A 20,625-nucleotide genomic window follows, 5' to 3' on the forward strand; every position below is an offset into this window, starting at 1 on the left:
TTGTGTGATATTCGGAAAAATACACAGCCTTTTGGAGAGATTACAATGTTATTTAGTGGGGACTTTAGACAATGTCTTGCAGTTATTCCAGCAGGATCAAGATTACAAATTGTCAATGCAATACTTAAATAATCAAGCTATTGGTCTGACATATCTGTATTGTACCTGAATGAAAATATATGCCTCTTACATTCAGCAGCTACATTGGATGAACTTTAAAAGAAGAAAGAATATACAGCATAGATGTAACGATCCCTCTCTGGATAGTTAGTGCTTGGCGACAGGGAACGATACTTCTCTTCCTGTCTTCTTCTTCCTTTGTCTTATGATAGCTCTAGGCCTCTGCCTACATTACTAATAGTACAAGACCCTTGTCTTCTACCGGGAATGCCTGTCGTAAGCTTTCTCTAACTCTTCTTCTTAAAGCGCCTTTCTTGGCGTAACGATAACGTTGCAATAAAGATAAAGATCGTAAAGGTGTTTTATATTCGTTAAAGTAATAAATAGGAAAAGTACTTAGAACAAAGCGTGAAGAACATATCTTCCTCGGCCGCATCGGCCTCCTTATATAGTGTTCTTTCCGCCTTTAGTCATGTGGCCTAAAGTGGTCACATGTGCAAAACTAAATCATAACAAACTAGTCATATGACCGAAGTGGTCACATGCTCAAAACCCATGACCTCATAGTGAGGTCATGTGCAAAACTCATAAACCAATCATAACGCAATAAACAAGTCATATGACTCGACTGAGTCATATGCACGAAACCCATGACATCATAATGAGGTCATGTGCGAAACATAAATCATATGCACAAGGCTTACCCGTAAGGCACACTCGTAAGGCATACTTGTTAGGCGCATATCCCATGACTCATACTTGAGCCATGTGCGAAAGTATCACAAATCCCACACATAACAAATCATATAACCCGAATAGGTCATATGCGCAAAACAATAACATACCTGTGACTCATAACCATGTGTCACGTGAAAACCCTTTCCTCGCTAAGCTACGTTCGTGACATTAGCTCCCCTCCTCCTAAGCCTGAGTCCCATCAGGCTTTTTCTCCCAGTTTCAATAGTTCCCGTCCTGCCGAGCGCATGGTCCTTCTCATCTTGTGAAACTTTTCGTCTGCCATCCTCCATCTGACCCTTACCGATTCCAGAGTCAGATTCGCCATCTCAATCGTGTGCCGCTGATTGTCGTTCAGCTGTCCAAGCTCCATGATCGTTTTGTCGTTTGCCGAAATTGTGGCCTCTGCTTGGCCCAGTTGTTCTCGGAGTCCCCGGATCTGCCTGTGTAGGCTCCTAACATCCGGTTCCGTATCTGCGGAGGAGTTTTGGGCCCCTCCTTCCCTGGACCACGTCCTCGCGGCCCTTGCCTTTCTGGCATCCTCTCCTTCCAACTCTTTTCTGCTTCCATCCTTCTGCGGGTAGTATCCCGCAGATATTTTCTGTGCCCTGTGCATCCTACACCCGTTTCTGAAGCATTGTTGCCAATGCTTCAGAACGTGGTCCGGGCGTGGGCCACGCTTTCGACATTCCCTCGGGAACTATCCCGAGCCTTCTTTGTCGCCAAAGTGTGTTTGGCAACCGTCATCGTAGCATACCGTCCATGACATGGCGTTATGCTGTGCTTGTCTTTCCCTTTCCTTGAGTTCTTCGTCGGTTGGCTCCATGAATGAGTATTCAGGGCTGGTGGGTGTAGTTTGGTGGGGGCTATCGCCCCAACCCTCGTGTTGCTGTAATGGCATGGGAGTCTTTCCCTCGCCTTTGTCTTGGTTGAACGTGATTGTCACCTGGGCCGATCTTGCCTGGGTATCACTGGTGGAAGGTTGAGATGGCATCTTGTGCGTTTTCAAAGTTGTGTGCGAAGTACCAGGTTTTATCGTGTTCAGGGGAATATCCTGTCCACTTGGCTCGGTATTGGAGGTGACTGTGGAAGAGGCGGGAATCAACTATTTCGTCGAGCTCATATTCTGGTTCTCCCTCAAGTTCGATCGAAGGGGGCGGAATATGTGTTAGGGAAGAAAACTTATTGTCGCTGTGTAATTCGAGGAGTGAGATGTGGAATGTATTGTGTATTGGCATTGAGGGGGGAAGGTCGAGTTTATAAGCTCGGCTGCCTACTTTTTCCAATATCTTGAAGGGTCCAATTTTCTTGTAGTCCAGTTTACATGGGTTCCGGAGTGAGCGTGACGCGTGGAGTCGTATGGATATTGCATGGTATTAGCCATACCATATCTCCTGGTTGTATGTTTGGATCCGGTCTTCGGTGCTTATCGTATTGTACTTTTTGCCGTTGTTGTGCTTGACTCATCTCGTATTGTAAGGTTTCATGTAGTTTTCCCATATCCGCTTTCTCCGGTATCATATCATTAATTGTATGATATGTGGTCTGACTTTGTGGATGTTGTCTGTAATTCGCGCAGAATGGTGTGGTGCTTATCGTTTCTTGCTTTCCATTGTTGTATGCGAATTCGGCCATCGATAACAGCTTGTACCAATCATCTTGTTGATATTTGATGTAAGCCCTTAAATATTGTTCGAGTATCGCATTTACTCGTTCCGTTTGTCCATCCGTTTGTAGGTGGAATGCTGTGCTCATTCTGTTTTGTATTCCCATTTCTCCGCTTACTTTTTTCCATAGTCCCGATGTGAATAGTGTTCCTCGATCGGTGATGATATTCTTGGGTAGGCCATGAAGTCGGAAAACTTCTCTGAAGAAGGTTTGTATAAAATCCCTCATATTGATATCTTTTCTAACCGGAATGAAATGGCTCATTTTGGTCAGACGATCCACGACGACCAGGATGCTATCACAATTTTCCGATGCTGGTAGGTCCGTGATGAAATCCATCGTAATTGTTTCCCATGGTTGTTCGGGAACTTCGTTTGATTTTAGTAATCCATATGGTGCGTGTTTAGTCGTTTTCGTCCTTTAGCATATGTCGCAGTTTTTGACATATCGTTTGACATCTTCACGCAGTCCTGGCCAATAGAATGACCTCGTAATGAATTCCGTTGTTTTAGCCGTTCCTCCGTGTCCTGCCGTTCGGATATCGTGGTGTTGTCGTATGATGTTTGTCCTTATCTCCTCTTCTTCCGGGATCCATTGTTTTCTGTCGTACCACATATTTCCATCCTTCCATTGGCATAAACCCAGAGCAATTCCTTTCATCTCTTTTTTTCCTTCCTCCAAGGCTTCTCTTATTGTCTGAATTGTTTTGTCTTTCTCGTTTGCATTCTCAATTCCTCTTTCCTCCGTTGATGTGAATTGGATAACCTCCATTGCCTCAAAGTAGGTTTTTGGTAATAGTGTTCATGTTTTTTGTTTGATTCTTTTGTCTTCTTTCGTTTGTGGTTTGTCGCTTGCAATCCTTGTGAGAGCATCTGGTTTTCCACTCTCTTTGCCTGGTCGGTATTCGATTTTGAAGTTGTATTTGCTGAGGTGTTCCATCCATCTTATCTGGCGATCGTTCAGTTCTTTCGTAGTCATGAATGGCACCAGGTTCTTGTGGTCAGTTAGAACTTGGACTGGATGGTCGTTGTTCGAAACGTATCTTCTCCATTCTTTTAATGCTTGAACTATTGCTAATAGTTCTTTGTTTGCACCATTGTAGTTGCACTCTGCGGGGGTCATTGTCTTGGATCGATAGGACACTGGCCTCCATTTTCCATCGTCGCATTGTTGCGATAGTATGCCTGAGCATACATATTTTGAGGCGTCCGTCTCGATCATTGTCCTTCGGTTTGGGTTGAAATGGACCAATATGGGTGCTGATGTTAGATGCGTTTGTATTGTATCATATGCTTTTTATTCCGTTTCTCCCCATTCCCATTTCTTGTCTTTTTTCATTAGGTTATAGAGTGGTTTTGCAAGCCTGCTAAACCCCTCTATGAACCTTCGATAAAAGTTGCAGAATCCCATAAAGCATTGAACATCTGTCTTGTTGTTTGGTTTGGCCCAATCCCATATGCCTGCTGTTTTAACAGGGTCGACCTTGACCCCATTTCGATTGATGATAAATCCAAGGTATTCTGTTTTTTCCTTATGGAATTCGCATTTTGTTGGTTTGATCTTCATTCCTGATCCTTGTATTGCCGCCATGATATTGCTGATATCTTTTTGGTTTTGTTGTATGTTTTCTGAGTATATGAGTACATCGTCCAAGTATACGATGCAACATATGTCGAGGTACTTATTAAGTACCTTGTTGATCCATCTCTGGAATGAAGCCGGTGCATTGGTTAGCCTGAAGGGCAAAACCAAGTATTCGAACATTCCGTATCTTGAGTCGAATGTAGTCTTCCATTCGTCTCCTGCCTTGATGCGTATATTGTAGTATGCATCTTTGATGTCAAGTTTGGTGAAGTATTTTGCTGATCGTAGTCTGTCCAGTGCTTTCCCAATCAATGGTAGTGGATATCAGTCCTTCTTGGTAACCGAATTGAGGGCTCTGTAGTCCACGCAGAGTCTCATTTTTCCGTCTTTCTTTTTGACGAATAGTATTGGGGATCCTCCTGACGCGAAAGAGTCTCGGATCCATCCTCTCTTTAGGTTTCGCTCGATGTACTTCCTAAGTTTTTCGAGCTCTGCTTCCCCTAGGGGGTATAACTTCTTATAGGGAATTTCTTTTGTCTTTCCCGTTTTTTCGTCTTTGTCCAGCTGAATTTCGTGGTCGATTCCTGGTCTTCGAGGTGGTAGCTCCGTAGCTTCCTCTTCTTTGAATGGATTTGTGAATTGGTGATATTCTTTTGGAACCAATTCTTTCCATCCTTTTTTGCTTTGGTATTTCTTGTCCTGGATCTGCTAGCTCTGTGCTAATGTTGATTTTTGCTAGAACCACTTTTTCGTCTTCGTATGTCCATTTGAGGATTCCTGTTGTATCTCCTCTTCGATAATATCGTCCAAAGGCTTGTGCTGTGATCTCTTTGATCTCAATTCTTTTTGTTGTATCGAGCTGGTTTTGGTCCGTACTTCCAAATCCCTTATTTCCTCTTATGGTTTCTTCCAGTTGATCTACTTCATGCAGATCCTCTTTGTTGATTTTTTCGATTATCAACTGTGCGATTCGATCGCCTTTCTAGACTTGGTAGTCCTCTTGAGCTAGGTGTGCCAGGACTACTTTGATTTCACCTGTATAGTCGATGTCGATCACCCCTGCCATGGTCATGAGTCGGTGTTTGACTGCTAGACCACTGCGGGGTGCTATTCGTCCATAGGTGCCTTCTGGGAGTCCAATCACTATTCCCGTCACTATCGTTGCCTGCCCGTTGGCAGGAATCTTGATTCCTTCGTTGGTATATAGGTCGTGTCCTGCTGCCCCTTTGGAACCCTTGGTAGGCACTTTTGCCTCTTGGTCCAGTGTTTGTATCCGGACTCTCTTGTCTTGCCGCATCTCAGCAAACTTTGCATGCAAAGTTTCTTCCCCCGCTTCTCGTATTGCTATTGAGTAGACCACAGGTGAACTGTTGAGACATTGTGTCACACATAATTCGCTTGTAAAGGTCATCTTGTTCTCGTTCCAATCGATTGTCGGATTATGCTTTTGTAACCATGGCATCCCTAGGACTATCTCATGGTTCTTCAGATCTGCCACTTGAAAGGTTGCCGTTTCCCTATGGCTGCCAATGTCCATGGGTATTGTCGCCGTATGGGTTATAGGACCCATAGCGCTTGGTTTTCCATCCGCTAAGTAGACTTGTCTTGCTTTCTTCGCTTGTTTGGTGTGGAGGCCGTATTTGTCGCATATTTCTTTGTCGATGAAGTCTTCAGTGGCCCCAGAGTCGAGCATTGTATATATTGTTGTTTCTTTGTTTTCTTCGTTGTATATCTTCGTTTTGATCATCACGTGATCTCCATCTTCTTCTCCTCTTTGCGTGTGTAGTGCCGTGTAGTAGTTCGCTAATTTGATGGGTTTTCAAGGTCCACATCTTGGGTCTCACCAGACCTACCGTTTACTGGGGACCCTCGTCGTTTTCCACCGGTAAATCCTCTGCTATCATTTAGCAGATGTTGCTTCTTTTCTGATTTTGGAAACAATTATTTCCAGCAGCTCTGTTTCCCTGGTATCCGTTGTCCGGCCGGCTTCTGTATTATCGTATCCGATGCCCTGCTTTTCCACACCTTAGGTATAGTTTCCCATTCATCCTTCTGGCGTATTCTTCCTTAGACAGATTCAGAGCAGGCCCTGCTCTGGACTTGTCTAATTCCATTGATTCACCTGGTGGTAATGCTCGACTTTCTCCTGGAGGTGCTTGCGGTTTGAAGGTCGCGTTCACATTCCTGGATGATTGGACCACTCTATGTGCTATAGTGTTTTCCGAGTTGCTCTGAACCATGTTTAATTTGCTTTCTTTGTCGATTGCCCATCTTGCAAATTGTTCGGCTGTCGTATAGCGCAGGTCAGAGATTCCCCATGCCTCTCGGAGTCTCTCACTGCAGTTTCTCAGGAGGATGACGTAGAGTGTCGCATCATCAAACTCGGCCTCGTATTCCAACAGTCGACATTCGTTCCAATATGCTGAGAACATTTGTTTTCCTTGCTGGAGTTTTTCTAGCTTTCGTCTTGCTGTTTCTTTGGCGTTGAGATCTCCAAATTGTTCAAAGAGTGTCGCCTTGTATTCCTCGTATGTGACCCATTCCCTCTGCTTCCTTCCATCTTGGAAGCCCATGATCCATTGTCCCGCGAGTCCCCTGAGTAGAGATTCCACATATGGAATCTTAATTTCATCATGGTGATCTCCGTATCTCTTAACGGCAAAATATCCCTCGCATTGCGCTAAGAATATTCGTAGCTTATCTTCGGCTCCTTCGTATGTGTCAGGCTCCTTTGCTTTTGGTCGTTGGATATTTCCTTGCCCTGTATTTCGCATGGCTGCAAGAAATGCCTGAAACTGATTTTCAGTCATTCCCAGTATGCTGGTTCCTGGTGCCGGAGTGGCTGGGGCCGGTGGCCTAGGTACTGCGGATCCCGACATTCTCTCGCGTTGTGGAGTTCCAGCAGGAGAGCTATCGACTGGTGATCCTTTCTCAGGGGTTACTGGGCTTGCTGCTCTCGAGGGTTCTGCTGAGACGTGATCTAGGGCGTCGCTGAATCCTCCTAGATTAAGATTTTGATCGTCGATGTCAATATCTCCTTCCCTGTCTGGGTTGAAGGATGCCGTCTTGTATCGTTTGACATCGTACTAGGTGACGCTTTGTAATGTAACGATCCCTCTCTGGATAGTTAGTGCTTGGCGATGGGGAACGATACTTCTCTTCCTGTCTTCTTCTTCCTTTGTCTTACGATAGCTCTAGGCCTCTGCCTACATTACCGATAGTACAAGACCCTTGTCTTCTACCGGGAACGCCTGTCGTAAGCTTTCTCTAACTCTTCTTCGTAAAGCGCCTTTCTTGGCGTAATGATAACGTTGCAATAAAGATAAAGATCGTAAAGTTGTTTTATATTCGTTAAAGAAATAAGTAGGAAAAGTACTTAGAACAAAGCGTGAAGAACATATCTTCCTCGGCTGTATCGGCTTTCTTATATAGTGTTCTTCCCGCCTTTAGTCATGTGGCCTAAAGTGGTCACATGTGCAAAACTAAATCATAACAAACTAGTCATATGACCGAAGTGGTCACATGCTCAAAACCTATGACCTCATAGCGAGGTCATGTGCAAAACTCATAAACCAATCATAACGCAATAAACAAGTCATATGACTCGACTGAGTCATATGCACGAAACCCATGACATCATAATGAGGTCATGTGCGAAACATAAATCATATGCGCAAGGCTTACCCGTAAGGCACACTCGTAAGGCATACTCGTCAGGCGCATATCCCATGACTCATACTTGAGCCATATGCGAAAGTATCACAAATCCCACACATAACAAATCATATAACCCGAATAGGTCATATGCGCAAAACAATAACATCCCTGTGACTCATAACCATGTATCACGTGAAAACCCTTTCCTCGCTAAGCCACGTTCGTGACAATAGATTTTAAAAATTGGGACAGGTCAGCTTCAGTTACAGGAGTCAGAACTACCAGCCAATCAGAATTCAAATCTTATTACACTTAAGAATTTCATGACTAGTGGAGTTCAAACATTACCAGATTTGATGAAATTGATTTATCTGACAAGCAATATAGAATTCTTTCCCTCACATAACCTTCTTGCCGATTATCTCTCAGAGCGAGCTATATAAGCAGCTAGAAATTTTGAAGTTGAGGATATTAACAATGCAATGTTAGCTCGTGATACTACTACACAATCAGATTTACATTTTTATCTAAGCGCAGATACAGTTACGAAAGAAGATCAAACTCTATATACACTAAAGTATTTAAATACTCTTAATCCAGTTAGACTTCTCCCACATAGATTATATTTGAAAGTTGGAGCTCTAATTATGTTATTACGAAATCTCAATCTAAGGCAAGGCCTTTGCAATGGTACTCAGTTGATGGTTACTGGCCTTTTTTGTAACCTAATTCAAGGTAATACTCAATTTTCTCATATATTAGTACTTTACTCTATTACTAATTTCTAACTATTATTTTTAACAATTATCAGGTATAATAATGACAGGAGAGATGAAAGGAATTCAGATCCTACTTCCACAAATTTGAATTACCTCAAGGGTACTCATGACCTTTCTGTCAATCTTATTTGCCTACAGTTTCCAGTAAGACCTGCTTACAGTATGACGATAAACAAAGTTCAGGAACAATCATTGAATCATATTGGAATTGACTTGCAGGAGGATGTTTTCAGTCATGGTCAGCTCTATGTTGTATTATAAAGGGCTACAAGTAGTAACTGAGTTAAGGTATTATTATCAAACAGTATACAGAATAATAGAAGGGAAAATATTTGTAAAAATATTGTATATGATGAGGTTTTTCATAATTAGATATTGAACTAGATATTAGTTTTTATTGGAATCAAAGACTGGAAACAATATTTGATTTCATAAGGCTTTAAAGATCTACTAAATACAAATTCTATCAAATTTGTACTAATTTCTGACTATACTTACCTCTTTAATATTGGTTTTTATATCTTATATGCCAATTCACGAGATAATATTTATATAATTAGACTTTTTACAAAATAATAGTTTTGCAATTTAAATAAAGACTGCAGACAATATTTGATTTCATAAAGCTTTAGAGATCTACTGAATACAAGTGCTATCAAAGTTGCACCAATTTCTGACTATATCTGCCTCTTTAATATTTATTTTTATATCTCTACTACTAATTTACAAGATGATATTTTACATAATTAGGTAAATAATTGGCTTTCAATTTAAACAAAAGTTGCAAACAATATTTGATTTCATAAAGCTTTAGAGATCTACTGAATACAAGTTTTATCATATTTGCACCAATTTCTGACGCTATCTGTCTCTTCAATATTTATTTGTATATTACTACTACCAATTTACAAGATTGTAACGATCCCTCTTCAAATACTTAGTTCTTATGTAACGTGTTCGCAAGGTGCAAATCACGTTATCGGTATTAGATACGATAGTTGGCAGGTGGCCTGATCTTCCAGAGAGGAGGCGAGAGCTGAGAACTAAAGGAGGCTTTGAGGGTGTACTGGGGAACAAAGAAGTAACCGTTCAACCAAGTATATTGGAATACTGTATGTCGAAGTCTGCCTTTTCTATCGTAGAAACAGGCGGTCTTTAAATACACAAATCTGTTCATATCTAGCATGAACGAAACTAATCAAAGGTATCAATCGATACACTTTGGTAAAACTCCTTAAGTATCAAAAACGATACTTAAAACAAAACATAAACAAAACTAAGTATCAAAGCGATACTTAAAACAAACCAGGTATCAAAGTGATACTAAAAACAAAACCTAAAACAAAACCAAGTATCAAGCGATACTTAAAACAAACCAAGTATCAAAGCGATACTTAAAACAAAACCAAGTATCAAAGCGATACTTAAAACAAATCAAGTATCAAAGTGATACTAAAAACAAAACATAAAACAAAACCAATAACCGAGTACCCGTACTGGTTACATCTTAGTGACGGGGAACAATATTTCTCATCTTTCCTTCTTCTTGGTCTTACGATAGCACTAGGATTATGCCTATATTACTGATAGTACAAGTCCTTTGACTTCTATCGGGAACGCCTATTGTAAGCTTTCTCTAACTCTTCTTCTTGAAGAGTTGTCTCAGTATAACAATAATAGTAGTGATAAAGATAGAGAGCATAAAGGTGTTTTATATTTGTTCAAGTAATAAGTAGGAAAAGTACTTGAAACAAATTGTGAAGAACCTATCCTCCTCAGTTGTGCCAGCCTCCTTATATAGTGTTCTTTCCGCCTGTAGTCATGTGATCTAAAGTGGTCACATGCATGAAACCAAATCATAACAAACTAATCATGTGACTAAAGTGGTCACATCTTTAAAACCCATGACCTCGTAGCAAGGTTATGTGTGAAAACTCATAGACCAATCATAACTTAATAAACAAGTCATATGATCCCGATTGGTCACATGTGTGAAACCCATGACCTCGTAATGAGATTATGTGTAAAACATAGATCATATGTGCAAGACATACCCGTAAAGTATACTTGTAAGTCATACTTGCCCTGCATACATCTCATGACTCATAATCAAGTCATGTGCGAAACCTAACAAATTATAACCTAATAAGTCATATGATTCAAATGAGTCATATACGTGAAACAATAACATACCTATAACTTATGATTATGAGTCACATGAAAACCTTTTCTTTGCCAAGCCACATTCATGACAAAGATGATATTTTACATAATTAGGTATTTTACGAAACAATAGTTTTTACAATTTAATACAAGACTGCACATAATATTTGATTTCATAAAGCTTTAGAAATCTACTAAATACAAGTTCTAACACATTGGCAAAAATTTCTGACAGTACCTGTCTTTTTAATATCCTTTTTTATAGCTCTAATATCAACTCACAAGATGATATTTTATATAATTAGACTTATAAGATGATAGTATTTCAATTTAATAAATTACTGCACATCATACTATTTGATTTCATAAAGCTTTAAAACTCTACTACATGTAATTATTATTGAGTTTACAACTATTTCTGACTATATATACTTGTTTCATGGTTTTCACTATATTTGCAATACCGACTCCCATCTGTATTACCTACAAATGATAGCATATTAAATCCTTATTGCCATTATTGTAATTGCTAATTGATTTTCTAAGAAAATCAGTAATTATTTTGAGAATTACAAAATAGAGAGCAATTTAGAGACAATGCCCAGGAGAAACCATAGAAAATAGTAGTTGTGTACTTTAATAAAAATGGATCTTTTAACAAAATAGAATTCATATAAAATTAATTTAAATAATTCACCAACTCAATCTGTATTTACCTTCTTCTTTCCACCATCCTTACTCTCCTCTTCTCCTTTTAATTAAACTTGGTTACATTCAAGATTTATCCTTCACAAACATCAATTACAACATCTTTTAAACTCACAATATGAAATTTATGACTGCAACTGCTACCTAGCAATGGATGACCTTTTTCATGAATATGAGTACTATTTAAAATATCATACCTTCGATCAACCAGTCACTATTTATTACAAAATAACTATGTTTTAAAATGCCAATGGGAAAAGATTGTGGGTTCAAATAGCAAAACAAGAAGCCACTGCTGGTAATCAAGAAAGATTATTAACAGAGGTTCAAGGAGCAGCTTCTGTTAAAGCTTAGATACAAGAACTCACTATTGGAAGCTTTTTGCCTATGGTCAACAATATGGGGATTCTATTTATATTCACTAATGCTCTTGGAAATACGGTCAAACAGCAAGCAGAAAATAAGTTAGCTGGTACACATATGCCATTCACTTTCAGAATGGTATTCTGGCAATCGATGACCTAAACTATATTCCTGAAACAGAATGTTTCTCGACTTGCACCTGGATTACCTTGGTGAAGGAATTGGTCAAGTGGTTCAAGAGTAAAAGAATCAATAGAAAGCTTGATAAGGTTTGGATCGGTGGGGAAGAGAATAAGAGAGTCAGCTGTCAGAAAATGACAAGGTAATAGGTGGAAGAAGAGATTGTTATTAAAAAAGAAGAGGATTTGGGGAATTGGAATGAGCAGGAAGGTTGGACTAAGCTTTACTTTTAACCTACTTTGGTAATATAGAAGCTTATAAATTAATTACATCAAGTTAGTAAAGTCTTTGGTAATTAACCAGCCACATTAGTTGAATTTAAACATGTTTATAGTTCAACTATAGATGAGTCAACTTGAAATACAAGCCTCCAGGTCTGAAAAAGGCTTTTACTAATATTCTTATATTATAAGTATTTTTGTATCTTTAATACAATCATCCTATTAGATATTAATTCATTTTATTATACAAACTTTAAAGTTTAAAGTTAAACTCCAACTTAGTGAAATCATACTCAAAAAATACTAATAGATTCAAAATAACAGCTTCTACTAGGTAGAGTTAAAGGTTTGCGAGAGACATTTTGTATTAGCTTATGATATTGAGATTGAAATAAATCAGTTTATACTCACCCATGTGGTTCACACACAGGCAATTACTTGTTTTTTATAAAAGATGTACAATATTAGTTACTAAAATAAAATAAATCTATAGAGCAGAGAAGTATACAGGAATATATACCAGAACACAGCAAGCAAGACAGCAAATTAGAACAAAGAGAACCGCAAGTAAGACGATGCCAAGATGATGTGCATAAGGTGGAGTGATGATAAGACAAGTGGATAGTGGTGAAGAGGATGGTTGGTAACCAGAAAGAATGAAGTAAGATTTGACCAAATAGGTCTGAAAATTTTTGCATTTTGACTTGGCATCTTGGCAGGTTTGATGCAACATGTAGTTGTGATGGTAAATACTACTGGGGTATATCAGAGCACAGCCTACCTGATATCAGATCAGAAACTTTGATGAGATGAGATATAACTCCTTGGCGCAACTGCTTAGTATATATTAGACTAGTATCCCCTCGATCTACACTCGAGCGCATTGTGAATGTTGATAGTCTGAGGAAGAAGATATGGATAGTCAGAAATTGCTAGCGGGGGTGCCGAGCTTTTTTTCTTGGCCCTTACTGACAATGTGCTCACAAATACACCTAGGTTAGACCTCTTGGTCTAAGCTGTTTTTGCAAACTTGTTGCTTGTAACCCCAGAGTAACATCTTAACTCTACTCATCAGCACACTATTTGTAATCACATTCGCTATTCCACTGCTTACCTCCCACAACCCGCCGTCTCATGGAGTTCAAAATCTACCATTACTTACACACATACTTTCGATACCTGTCCACTCAACGTTCTACACAGTAACAACCCTTTAAGAAGGGTAGCAGTTATAGAATGCCAAACCTTATACCTATACTGGTATCAAGAGAGAACTGGATAAGAATGGCAGCAATGTGCCCTTGAGCTGTAAAGCAATTAACATTAAATTGCAAAGCCCTGTTGACAGACAATGATATATTAAGCCATGAAAAATTGTGTTGAGCCACAGGACATGTTAAACTGAGCCATAATGTTAAGTTGAGCCAAGATATGTTCAGCTGGCATGCACTCTCTAGAGTGCCCCAGGTCGTGAGCGAGCGAACAAGCAAGGGTGGTGGTGGCTAGCCACAACCTTGACACAAGTACCGATGTGGGAGGAAAAATTGCATGATAATAATTATTATAATATTATTATCATTGCCGAATAATATTTCTTGATGACATTGTGAAATTTATCCACACTCCAGGAATCTATCGAGTGACAGGAAATTACCCAGCATTCGCACTACTCTCAGCGCTCAGAAACAGTCGGAGTGATTAATTTTTTTTAATTTTATTTTAATTTTAATTTTAGTGCATTATTAGTGTCCCGGGGGTCGAGGTGGAGGAAGATATCTTTAGATATGGCAGATATTAGCGTGCATCTGGAGATGTCTCCCGCACGCTAACAAAATGTCTACTCATCAGATGGCATTTGCCGAAAGCCTGCCGGTGTAGTCTGGCATCTATGAAGCCCATAGGGTTTCAAAAGGCTTGGCCTGGCAGCCTGCGAACATTGGACAAAATGAAACAGAGTAGAAGGTGGGGAAAGCGAAGTTTCATCTACATGGCCACCACCGAGTTTGTCTCGAAATGTGCCCCCTCAGTTCCGCGGCTCTCCCTAGCATGCTGGCTATATATGGTTCCAGTCCAAAAGCTGTTCCTTTTCTTAACTACTTCTTTGGGCGATCATTGTCAGTAGAATCAAGCCACGATCACCGCATCTCACTCGCTCCAACTTGATATCTCTCTTTGCCGCCCTTGGTGCCTGCCAGGTCGAGGGTCATTTTGTGTGGGGTAGATATAGTGCAGCTCGCCTTGGTCGCTTCGAATTTTTCTCACTCTGCGTGCGATTAATGGATTGGTGGGGATTAGGGAGAGAAATTTCGGGGTAGCTGAATAGGCCACAAAGCATCCGATGTATGTATCCTATGCATGTATCCTATGTCACTATCCGATCACGCTCTTTCTATGCTCTAGAACCACGGAGAAGAAGCAATAAAACTATGAGAATATCTCGTGAGATGGAAGGCTATGAGAAAAGAGAATACCGGAGTTGAAGAAGGTATGACGATAGAGTTGAGGGAATGGGGGGGGAGACATGAGAAAGAACCACAAGGAAACTTGTGATGAAAATGCCTTTAGAATTCAAAAGATGTGATTATATGACAGATCACCACCCAACCCAACAGATAACCGAGCACCTATCAAACCCCGCAGGACTTATAGGGTCATGGCACGTCTTTCCCATCTCTGCCCTAGGGCGTTCCTGTGTATGGTATCATAAGTTAAAAGAATGATCACGGCTGGCAGTCCATCCGATCTGTCCCAAAGATGGGTGGACTGCGGAACTCGGAATACCGCATCCCCTCCATAAGGCTGGCAACTCCGGAAACCAAGCGAAACAAATCGAGCCTTAAAGAAGGGCACTATCATACGTTAAAATGTTGTGATTCTCCGTGATTCTATCATAGAAAATTAAGAAGCATCCTGATTCCTAAAACCGGTACCCTATACCGGCTAGCATAACCGGCGAAGCACACCAGACAAACTAACCTATCCTTAATTAATTATCATAGAATGCGAATGAAACAACACCCACAGCCCTCTGCCAACCCGCATAGAGCGCATATGTAGGACAAACCAAGCCAGAAACCCAACACCTGATAGCCAATGGCAATGGCAATGGGAATTGAGGAACAAAACCAACACATGGGGTGTTTTGCTGCCGGTATTTGATTTGAAATTGCGATTTGAGAGCATGTCCCAGCAACCTTAACTTAAATTATCACTATGATACTATTAATCTCATTCCGGCTTAGAATTATGGGTAATAAGCTAAGTTAAAGCTGTCAAGACACCATCTCAAATCACGATCCCAAAATCAAATTGCAGCAGTCAAGCACCACCGAGATCCTACACTTATGATATCAGCATGGTAATTTTTTTTAATTTTTAAAAAAAACAATCATTTGGCATGTGCCTAACCATCGTAGACAAGACAGCCCAACAGTTTATACAAAATTCAGTATGTGTACCGGCCGAGCGCATACCAGCTCATGATAAAAACAAGCGAAAAAAGAGAAAAGAAAAAATGGGTTGGAACTTACTGACAAAGGCAACCCCAACATTCCAATGAGGTGTTTGATTATTGTGGGTGTCATACTATTTTCCCAACTCATGAGCGGGCAAAGACCCTATCGCAAGGTTGAATGCTTCTTTGTCCCCTAACATGATACTGGAACGTGGACTGCGCAAAGCCAACACAAGTAAACACATAGAATTGTTTAGAAGGTGCTGGCCAATATGTCGCACACAATGTAATTCTAGTGGAACTAGGCAGAAAGGTGACTGTGAGATACGACACGGAAGCATAACATGATTTAGGGTCGGGCTTAATGACCAGGATAGGTTTGCCTATAACTAAGGGACCATCCCACCTCTTAGTTGAGAAGTATACAAGCTCCCACCACCACCGACTCAATAACCAGCTATCGAACACAAACACCCACGAATAAGACCACGAACGCAAGACCAAATAGCTGAATCTCACGAACAACAGACAAATACCGCCCCGCAGTCCCACTCCAACCAATCCATCCCCCGTCCGGATATGGATATGGATCAATCTTCCATCGTTCCCAATCGGCCATCGGTTGACCAAGGCGATACGATTGCTTCCATACTTCAAGGCATTCAACAATCTATCAACCAAGTTGATCTCAAGCAATCTATCAACCAAGTTGATCTCAAGCAATCTATCAACCAAGTTGAAGAAAGTCTCAAGCAATCTATCAACCGGGTTGAAGAAAGGGTCAACCAAGTTGAAGAAAGTCTCAAGCAATCTATCAACCGGGTTGAAGAAAGGGTCAAGCAAGTTGAAGAAAGGGTCAACCAAGTTGAAGAAAGGGTCAAGCAAGTTGAAGAAAGGGTCAAGCAAGTTGAGTTGGATTGCAGGATATATGCAGAAAGGGTGGAGCAAAGATTCGTGCGATCGGAACAAGAAGTGGTACAAGTTTGGGAAAAGGCTGAGGCAGAGGGTAAGCAAGCGAGACAAGATATCAACTATATCGTTAAGGAGTAAGTAGATCTTCGGCTTTTTAGTTTGGGTGATATTCTTTCTAATGTCTAAACATTTCTAGCTTGGACTTCATGCCAATTAGGATTCACAATAGTCGTGCCCCCGAGAATGCGAAATTGAGATACCCACGCCATATAATACCCGCCCATCCCCCTTTGCCGTACTCTATGCAGGAACTCGCACTTATGAATGGTTGATCCCCCGATCCAAGTGCTGCTATACAATGCTAACAGATCAGTAGATGACCAGCGCCAAGCCGTTGCGACCTATTTGAAACTTCCTGCACTCCCAGAATATGCGACTGAGAGAGATAGGTGGATGCAGCTGGTACGATACTTGGGAGAACCTTTGGTCTATCAACCTGTGGGTATCTAGATACTCATCTGCTGTGGGATAGACACTCAGATGCCATTTGGTTGCGTCACAGAGGTCATGTATTCTGCCAAGAGGATGTTTTTCCATTTGCTCGATGGGTGTCTGATTTGATTTATTCTGCAACGAACAAGTATACATTATTTTTGCACTGTTGGTTCTGATCCGGTTTTTCAGGTTAGTTGGGCAGCAGCTCATCGGAGCGAATTACAAGTCTTTTTTATTTTTACTTTTTTATTCCATCAATAAAGGTCAACAATTTCATTTTTGGTTGATCGGGGTTTCCAACAAAAGGTGTGATTTAGCCCTCGGGCCAAATGGCTCTCTCAGAGAAGAACCGATGGGAGGATAGTGGGTGTGCTCCATGTAAAATGTAATACTTCTCCTCGAAGCAGAGCAATAAAGATTACCCATCATTACACCAATTTCCATCGTGACCCCTTTTCGAGGACTGTATTAAAGAATCCTAAGTTGGCCAGGACAGAGACGCTCCCCACTGGAATAACCTGAAGAGTTGGGCTGCGGTTGAGGGCTTTCTATGAAGTATCTCTGCCATTTGAGAGAGAGAGGGATAAAATAACCATCCGCTACAAGAGCATATATCTAGTATCCCATCACATATTTCTGGAGACCTGCCAAATTCGGGTATTGGGTTCGAAAAAGGAATTGGCTCCGAAACGGAACTAAAGAAGATTTGCCATGATGCTATCATAAAAAAAATAGAGTCCAGGTCTCGGGCATGGGGCGCATACTCGGTGCATCCGCCCATACAGATCGTGTCCGATGATACCATCTATTGGACATTACTGTATGGTAGAAGCTCAAACGGTCGACCCGAGTGGGGTGTCATTTCAGCTTCCTCTTGTGGTCGCGTTTGCCCTTTACGTTGGGCGCGAAATTTCTTTAGACTATGATAATAATATTATTATGATGATGATACTAGCGGCGATTTTAGGTGGCCTCAGCTTGAGCGAACAGTTTTCGACAGGTCAGCCACCATGGACAACCAAAGTGAATTGGTGTCAAGATCCATTCCACCACTATCCGTACCGCTAGAAGTATTTAGTTTGGGCGGGACAAGACTCCTCTCTTGCCGCCCAGCATGCACAAGAATAAGAAACATCACCTCTTAATTCAGGAGAAGAGGAAATATATACGTGGCTTAACCCAAGAACCATTAGCCTCTTATCTAGCCTATAGTTATGTACTGTACTAGTTACAGTACTATATTATCTTATACCGTATCAATCCTTCTCTATAATATATATATCCCTCCGGATGTGATAATTTAAATGTGCCCAGAGATTCCTCCCTCTTGCTTTTCTCGACAGATATGATGCTATACATTACTGCGAAGCACCAAAAGAGAAAATATAAGAAATGCTTCCGTCACTGATCCATGTTGGTTACTAGCCTAATTTCATTGAAGACTAAGCTGGGTTGGGATCCAATGTCGTTTAGCCCCTCACCCGGATTGGCTATATTGGGCTTAGTGTGGGAGAGGTAGATTTTCTAACCTAAAGGTGGTGTAGAACCAGCTACGCCACGAAACCACATACTTGAGCACTGCACTTGCAGTGATCCCAGGTCAATAGAAAATGCGGATTTATTTATCTGAGCTCTGCATGACATAATCCCGTTAGAATGAGGGGAGAAAATCAGTTTACGGCTCTCAAGTAGCTATTGGCACAGTGTGAAATGTGTGAACGTGACATGAATTGTGCCTGGGCTTTGATCTCCCACATATGTATCGCCACATGGATAGAGGAGACAATGCTAGTGCGCGCCCAAGGCAAGGAACCTTATTCAACCCCCTCTACGCCACAGTGCATGTATGCAGTCTTCCAGTAACAACATAGGAAATAGGAAACGACAGCATGAAAAACTCCCTCTGTCAATTGCCAGATTGCAGAAAAAAAACTGCTTCCGATCTTAACGAGTGGTGCTATCGCAGAAAGAAACCGGAGGGTCGAAAATTACGGCCAACGAAAACAAGAACCACTCCACATTGTGATGCGATCGCCACCCAACACAATCTCACAAGTCGGGCATCACGAAAGGAACTTGTTGTCTGGGGTTTAAGTGTGAACGTTTCCTACGCCTGTCCAGGATATTTTTCATCCTCTATTCTTGGCGCCGCTGGCGGTTCATAAAATACTCTTCCAACAGCTTGGCCTGATGAACCTTGGATAGAACTTTATTCTGCTGGTGGGGCGAATCGAGGGCAAGATACCTTGACAAATAGTCCAGGTCGGATTCAGGAATAATACAGGATTCATCATCAACTTGGCTCCGACCCCCGGTACAGCTCAGGCATGAGTCAAGGTATTGGGGGATGGTTGGTATAAAAGCGGGGAAGGCGACTGGCTCGGCTCCCACGAATTTGATGGTTTTATCGGTAATATGATAGGGCTTAACTCGGCGATCTGTGGGGTTCGGGTGAAATTCGGACTCCACCAACCCAGCATTCCAGCTAATGGGATGTGGCACTCGGACTTTCTCGGTGTCGACCAGCAGCTTGTAGGTGTTCTCGGTGCAAAGAGAAATATACCAGTGATCATCCAGCCTCTTGAATCGGCCAACGGAGCGTTGCTCCTCACGTTCTGCCGTTGAAACTAGCCCTGGAATACTTGCATCGGCTTTCTTTATGCTTTATGCCTCCTCGGGCGATCAAGGCTTCTGCGAGGTTGTGGGTGAAGATGGCGCAGGGTGTGATGGTTGGTTTTTAGTGTTTGGGAGTGTACTCCGGTGGAATCGGTCTTGTACCGCTCCTAATGGGGTACTTTTGCTTGACCTGTGTGGCCGTTTATTTGTTTTCTGTTTTTGGAATTGTTAGCTTCTCTTTTCATGAGTACTTGTGGCAGGCAAGAAGTATTCGGAAACAGGGGTGATCCTAGAGTCGGAATTTTGTATGGCAAAACATCTGTGCGCGCCACAATCCGCCACTCGTATCTCCGAATACTTATTGCCTGGGACAAGTAGTTCGGATAGTGTTGGGGAGCACTGGGTTGTTTTTTGTATGAGTGAAGATGTGCTCCTAAGGAGTAAAGTGGATCAGTTGCAGAGTTGATGCCTACTTATCCACAGCAACCAGCCTTTAACCGCCGCCAACCAATGTTGACATTGAAGGGATGATAGCAAAATCAAAGTCCGAGGAGCCTAGCTCGATGGCCATGGGGTGGCGGAGCTCATTTGCTTGCAACGGCTGCTCCATATGAGGGAGCCGTATCAATGCTACCATCCCGAGTCCCGACCCGTCCTCATCCTGTACCTTTTTCCGCTCTATCGTCGCACCAAAGGCATCTCCCAACCCGACACCAGCTGTGCTCCTGTCCAACTTCTCCCATCTTGTAAGATTGTCTGCCTCCAGACTCTCTGATGGTGCACTTCCAGCTGCGGAAGATGGAGTGAGAGCGTACGGAGGGAGGGGAATACATATCCACTCTTGTAAATACCACTCCCTCAGGTTCACAAAAAGCGGGATACTAGAGCATTGTTAGGCCCAAATGATTCAGCTGGCTAGGGTTCACCGTGGAAAAAATAGTCTAATTCATAGAGGCGGCAGGCAGACAAA

The 20,625-nt window shown here is 41.6% G+C and overlaps 1 protein-coding gene across 1 annotated transcript; it reads left to right on the plus strand.

The window, feature by feature from the left end:
* Positions 1-8,465: 8,465 nt before the first annotated feature.
* On the plus strand, positions 8,466-8,631 carry GSTUM_00002659001 (uncharacterized protein; the record flags this gene model as incomplete). The annotated part of the gene is made up of 2 exons (XM_002836353.1): positions 8,466-8,499; positions 8,576-8,631. 2 exons carry the CDS (start codon positions 8,466-8,468, stop codon positions 8,629-8,631), a joined length of 90 nt encoding a protein of 29 aa, XP_002836399.1.
* Between the last annotated feature and the right edge of the window lie 11,994 nt (positions 8,632-20,625).

The sequence above is a fragment of the Tuber melanosporum genome, assembly GCF_000151645.1.
Source record: "Tuber melanosporum whole genome shotgun sequence assembly, scaffold_140, strain Mel28".
Classification (NCBI taxonomy): Eukaryota; Fungi; Ascomycota; class Pezizomycetes; order Pezizales; family Tuberaceae; genus Tuber; species Tuber melanosporum.